We start from the raw sequence: 5318 nt of genomic DNA on the forward strand, positions 1-5318 counted from the left end.
CCCCCCCCGCCACTCCTCCCCAGCCACGGCGAAGGGTCGCCCACCACCACGGCCCATGGAAGATGATGTGGGCTCCCCCAGATCGCCGGGGAAAGCCCTCAGCCCCTCCCAGAGCAAAAGGGACCCCCGTGTCCCCGTCCCCAAGGGAGCGCGGTCCCACTCGGCCCCACAGATGAAGCGGGGAAGGTGACAGCCACGGACTTACAGAGGTTCAAAGGAGACATCTCCTCCCGCGGGGACCAGGCTTGGTCGGACGGGTGAGGTTCTCCGTGGAGTCCTCCCGACATCATCTCCCGCTTGATTTCCAGCCTCAGTTGATCTTGTTTGAGTTTCTTCTGCAAGGAGGGAGGAGAAAGGCCTGGAAACATCTTCCGGGCGGTGGGAGGTGGGGACGAGGTAGGAGATTGCCCCATGGGGCTGCCGGGTTGCTGGACCTTCTTGGTGAGGGTGGGGATGTGAATCTCTCCGGGTCCGCGAGGCTCCAAGGATCCCATGCTGCCCAAGAGGGTCTTGGCCATGGCTTTTTGCCCGGGACCGCTGGGATTCGAGGTGCTGCTCCGCGGCTGAGTTCTCCGTTTGAGGATCTCCCGGAGCGTGTCGATGGGCGAGCCGTTGACGTACCACTCGGTCACCCCCATTTGTCGGAGGTGGGATCGAGCGTGGCTCGACAAACCTTTGCGGTTCTCGAAGAATTCGCCGCAAAACTCGCACCGGATATCTCGCACCGGCTCCGACCCCGAGGCTGCAGAAAGAGAGAGAGAAGAAAAGACCAGTGTCGCTCAACAGACAGACAGGACGGATGGACGCAGCCCACAGTGGCAAAGCCGATCCCTGCCCGAAATCGGAAGCAGGATTGAGCGCATCGCGGTATCCCAGGAAAACGTGGTGGCTGGGGGCTGCGGGGAGCTGCAGAGCTTCCCGGTGCGGCCGAAGGCAGAGCCATGGACCGAAGCACTGGGATAACGCCGACACTCGTGTCCCTTCTGTGCTCATGTCCCAGGGAAGCGGCGAATCTCACTCTCGCCGCAGCATCCAAGCCCAGATGCCGCGGGGAGGAGGAAGGGGTCTGGATGAAGACTCACTCCTGGATACCGCGGTGCCGGTGGCACCGGGACAAACACTGCATGCCTAAACCAAGCGCTTCCCTGCTAATCCCGGCGCTGGATGCTCGGCCCTCGAGCCGGGGGCATCTCCTGCCTCTGGGAAGCACCAATTCCCAGTACACTGATGAAGAGGAGGAGGAAGATGAAGCAGGAAGAGGTTTTACCACCAAAACCAAGCCGCAACCTGAGCCATGTCATATCCTAGAGGAAAAACGCAACTTCACCGGTCCTTTTCCGCCCTCCAACTGCGGAGGGGAAAGGAGAAACCATCGGCGCTGCGCCGGGGTGGAGAAATGGGAGACTGGGATTCCAGATTCCTGCCTGGAACTGCGGCAAAACCACACCAGCAGCTTCAACCCGCACGGCAAAGGAGACTCGAGCAGGATAATTTTAGGTGGAAGGGAGCGGGGCGCAGGCAGGACTTGTCCAACCGCTCCCGGGCACAGTACAGCCATCCCCGCCGGTGGAAAGAGTTCACCGGGAACGCCGGGGAGGTAATTTTCAAACCTGAGTCGGGATTTCGGGTGCTGCTGAAGCGATGCTGGGAAGGGACCTATGGAGAGGGAGCAGCGGCATGGCGGCAGCCAAAACCCTTCTCACCGCACAGACCGGCCCCGGCCGACAGCCAGAACGACCACGGCTTCAGTTTTTTGGCCGGTAAAAGGGAATGGGGGAGAAGACGGGCCGATTTCTTGTGCCGCAGCTCGGGATCTGTCGGCCGCTGCAGTTCACAGCGTGCCGAGGACTTAGCTCCCGCCAAGCTGAGCAGCCAGACCGGAATTCATCTGCTCCTACGGCTTCGTTAGCAGGCAGCCCTAATGAAGAGGAATTACAGCGCTGGCTATGAGAGAGGCACAAAGTGCTTTTCTGTTGCTACTCTGAGTCTTTAAAGGGCTGCGAGGATGAAGCGGGGTCAAACTCTGCATCTTCTGTCACCGGCAGAGGAGCAGCACCTCCAGAGAGCATCTTTACTCCGGCAAACCCACAGGCACATCCTCCAGATACAGTCTGTCCCACCACCTTGGCCATCCCGGAGCTTTTCAAGCAAGACGGCTGCTGGGACAGAGTGATTTTATAGCACTACAGCTCCAAGAAACCTCGCAGGGTTAGGAAATCCCCAGCCGTAGGAATTTTGAAGGATATCAGGTCTTAAAACCGCTCCCGCAACGAGGGAAGGGGCGGATACAGCAAATATTAAAACGCCGTCTTCTGCTTTATTGCAGGAAAAACACCAAACTCGCCGCGACTCCCACCAGGGAAGATGAAGCGCCCGTTGGTGCTCCCAGCGGTGGGACGGGCACGCTGGGCAACGCCGCTAACAAGGACGAAGAACTAATGAGCCAGAGACACCAAAAAGCCCTTTGAGCTGTTGATGAAGACATTCCCGGCAAGACACGATGCTCGGGGAGAAGGCAGCAAGAGCCGGCTGCAGCCAGGAAAACCATTTTGGTCCTGAGGTGTCGAAATAAGTCACTGACAGAGCTCAGGGACAAAGAGGGACACGGCAGCGTCAGGGCTACGATCCCAAGAGCCGCAGCAGCGTCTCTCCGAGCACATCTGACGCTGGGAACGGGCTTTCGCCGGCCAAACCCACTGCGCTCCATTGGGAGAGAGGAGTGGGCTGCGCCGGATCGAGCCGCGGCACAGGAGTGTGCTCCACACCAGCTGAACTGCGGTCTGGAGGAGCCGACGGAGGTGAGAGAAGCGGGGAAGAGAGATGTGAAGGGCGCGGAGAGCAGAGAACCAGCGTTTTTCCTGAAATCCCATCAGAAATCCCCGTTTGCCCACTCAGGGAGGACCATCGCCTCCTGACAATCGCGACAAAGCGGCATGTATCTCCCCGTAGCTCCTCCACCGAGCTCTGTGCCCTCCCAAGGGATACCCAGGTCAGGCAGGAGCGGGATGGGAGAAGCCGGGGATTTCCCCTGCCCTCAGCCGAACGGAAAACACCGAAAAATTAAAGAAACTCACTTAAATTGAGGGGTCCTTCCTCATCCGCCTGCGGCCACTGCGCTTTCGGGGAGCTCTGCAAAGGGCTCAGCGAGAGCTTGGAGCTCTTCTCCTCATGGTTTTTCGGAGACGGGGACCCCGAAAGAGCGGGTGCCACCTTCTTAAGGATGGGGGATCCCGGTTGTGAGAGGTTTTTTGAGAAGCCGGGAGGGGATTTGATGGCTTTATTAACGGGACCATCCGACGAGCGATCGCCGGCCTTGCCAAGCGCCAGGAGCGTGGGGCGAGGGGACGCGGCAGCGGTGGCGTCTTTGGGGGAACCGGATTTTTTGCCGAGGGTGGAAGACATGGGGCTGCCGTCGGGTTTGCCTTTTTGTTTCATCAGTTCGTAAAGCAAATCGATGGGAGCCCCGCTGCTCTCCGATTCGGCTACACCGAGTTGCCGGAGGTGAGAACGGGCATGGCTGGATAAGCCTTTGCGGGTTTCGAAGCAGGCGCCGCACACTTCGCACGTCGTAAGGTTCTGGGCTAAAAAGAGAAAGGGAAAAAAAAAAAAAAAGAGGGAAAAAAGAAAATCAATGCACGGTCGTGGCAGGAGGCACAAGGAGAAGCGTCTGGCCGTGGTGTTTCTCTCCCCTGAGGGATTTTTACCACCCCCAAACTCTAATTTTGAACGTGAAGATGCTCCACACGGGCAGGAATAAGGCGGAGAAGAGCGAGTGGAGCTGTGGGAGGATGAGGATTGCTGCCCTGGTGTGGAAGGAGACCGGTTTTCCTGCTCGAAGATGTTTTCTTGAGTGTTTTTTGGAAGCCTTGACCACAATTAGTGAGGCTCCGAAGCCCAGCCAGCGAGGGAGAGGGATCTCAAAGCAATCGTTTTAGGGGATCGTCATCAATTAGGAGAGAAAGGACTGATTAAGGTGGTTTAAGAACAGGGAGCACACGTCTGTTCCAGGGGGCTTCGGAAAGCTGCTGGCGCCTGGGAAAGAAAAGCGACATAAACCAGCAATACCAGAATACAACACGGCTGCTCTCTTAATTAGAGGATTAATTAAGCAAAAGGACCTGAGAATCCTCCCGGATCAGGTTAAACAAATGCCTGCCAGGCTGCCCGCTCTCTCCTCGCAGCAAAACCCCAGTGCTCGGCCATCAGAGATGATGAAAAAACAGACAAAATACTCACCTTTGGAGTCCTGAGGCTCTGGTTTGTTCCCGGGAGGCTCAGGAGAGAGTTTGGTCCCTATCCTGGTGGGGGGTTGATCCAGCTGCGCGGCAGGAGCGCTTTTTTTCGGGAGAGGGGGTGAACCCACCTCCATGGCCACCAGTTGTTCCTCTTCCGGAGCCAGGACTGCCAAGAGAAGGAGATCGTCGGCCCCTGAGGGTGGATAACACGGCCGAGGGAGGTCGGAGTTGAGGGGAAAGGAGACAGCTTCGTTACGCGAAGGTTTAAGCTGCTGCGAAGAGCTCAGGAGGGAGAATCGGAGAGAAGGGGGGTCTGCAGGGGGCTCTGAGAGGGGGACAGCCACCTTGGTGGCAGGTGACACACCGTTGGGACAGCGGTGACCTGCCAGCGGGATTTAGGTGTGCTTGGAGAGAGCGGGAGGAGAGGTAGGATGACAGCTCCTTACGCGGAGGGGAAAGAGAAGGTGGCAGCTCCCTGTCAGGGAAGGGACAGTAGCGGGACCCTAAGGGAGGGGACGGAGAAGGCGGCAGATCCTGCAGGGGAGAGGGGACAGGGAAGGTGGCAGCTCCCTGGGGGGGCGGGGAGGACAGGGATGGTGGCAGGTCCCTAAGGGGAGGGGACGGGGAAGGTGGCAGGTCCCTGCAGAGGGGAGAATGGGGATGGTGGCAGTTCCCTGTGGGGGGGAGGATGGGGACAGTCCCTAAGCGGAGGGGATGGAGAAGGTGGCAGGTCTCTCAGGGGAAGGGAGAGGGAAGGTGGCAGCTCCCTGTGGGGGGGGAGGACGGGGATGGTGGCAGGTCCCTAAGGGAGGAGGATGGGGAAGATGGCAGGTCGCTGTAGGAGGGAAAGTTGGGGAAAGTGGCAGCCCCCTGAGAAGGGAGGACAGGGGCACTTGGGGACAGTGGGATGGGGGGAGGATGGTGGCAGGTCCCTGCAGGAAGGGTGACAGTGGCAGCTCCCTGTTGGAGAGGGGAAAACAGCGGCAGTTCCCTCATAGGGGACGGTGGCAGCTCTCAGCATGGGGGATGGTGGCAACTCTGCGTGTGGGGGTGACACACAGAAAGGTGGCAGGTCCCTGGGGG

The 5318-nt window shown here is 59.1% G+C and overlaps 1 protein-coding gene across 1 annotated transcript in view; it reads right to left on the minus strand.

The window, feature by feature from the left end:
• The window catches only part of WIZ (widely interspaced zinc finger motifs), a 25700-nt gene that overhangs the window by 1821 nt on the left and 18561 nt on the right, over positions 1 to 5318 (minus strand). The window contains exons 4-5 of the mRNA XM_009885559.1: positions 3075 to 3581; positions 206 to 742 (exon numbers count right to left, since the gene is read on the minus strand). Of these exons, the coding sequence (XP_009883861.1) occupies positions 206 to 742; positions 3075 to 3581 (1044 nt within the window). The remainder of the gene's footprint in view (positions 1 to 205; positions 743 to 3074; positions 3582 to 5318) is intronic.

The sequence above is a fragment of the Charadrius vociferus genome, unplaced genomic scaffold (genome assembly GCF_000708025.1).
Source record: "Charadrius vociferus isolate BGI_N301 unplaced genomic scaffold, ASM70802v2 scaffold955, whole genome shotgun sequence".
NCBI classification, from domain to species: domain Eukaryota; kingdom Metazoa; phylum Chordata; class Aves; order Charadriiformes; family Charadriidae; genus Charadrius; species Charadrius vociferus.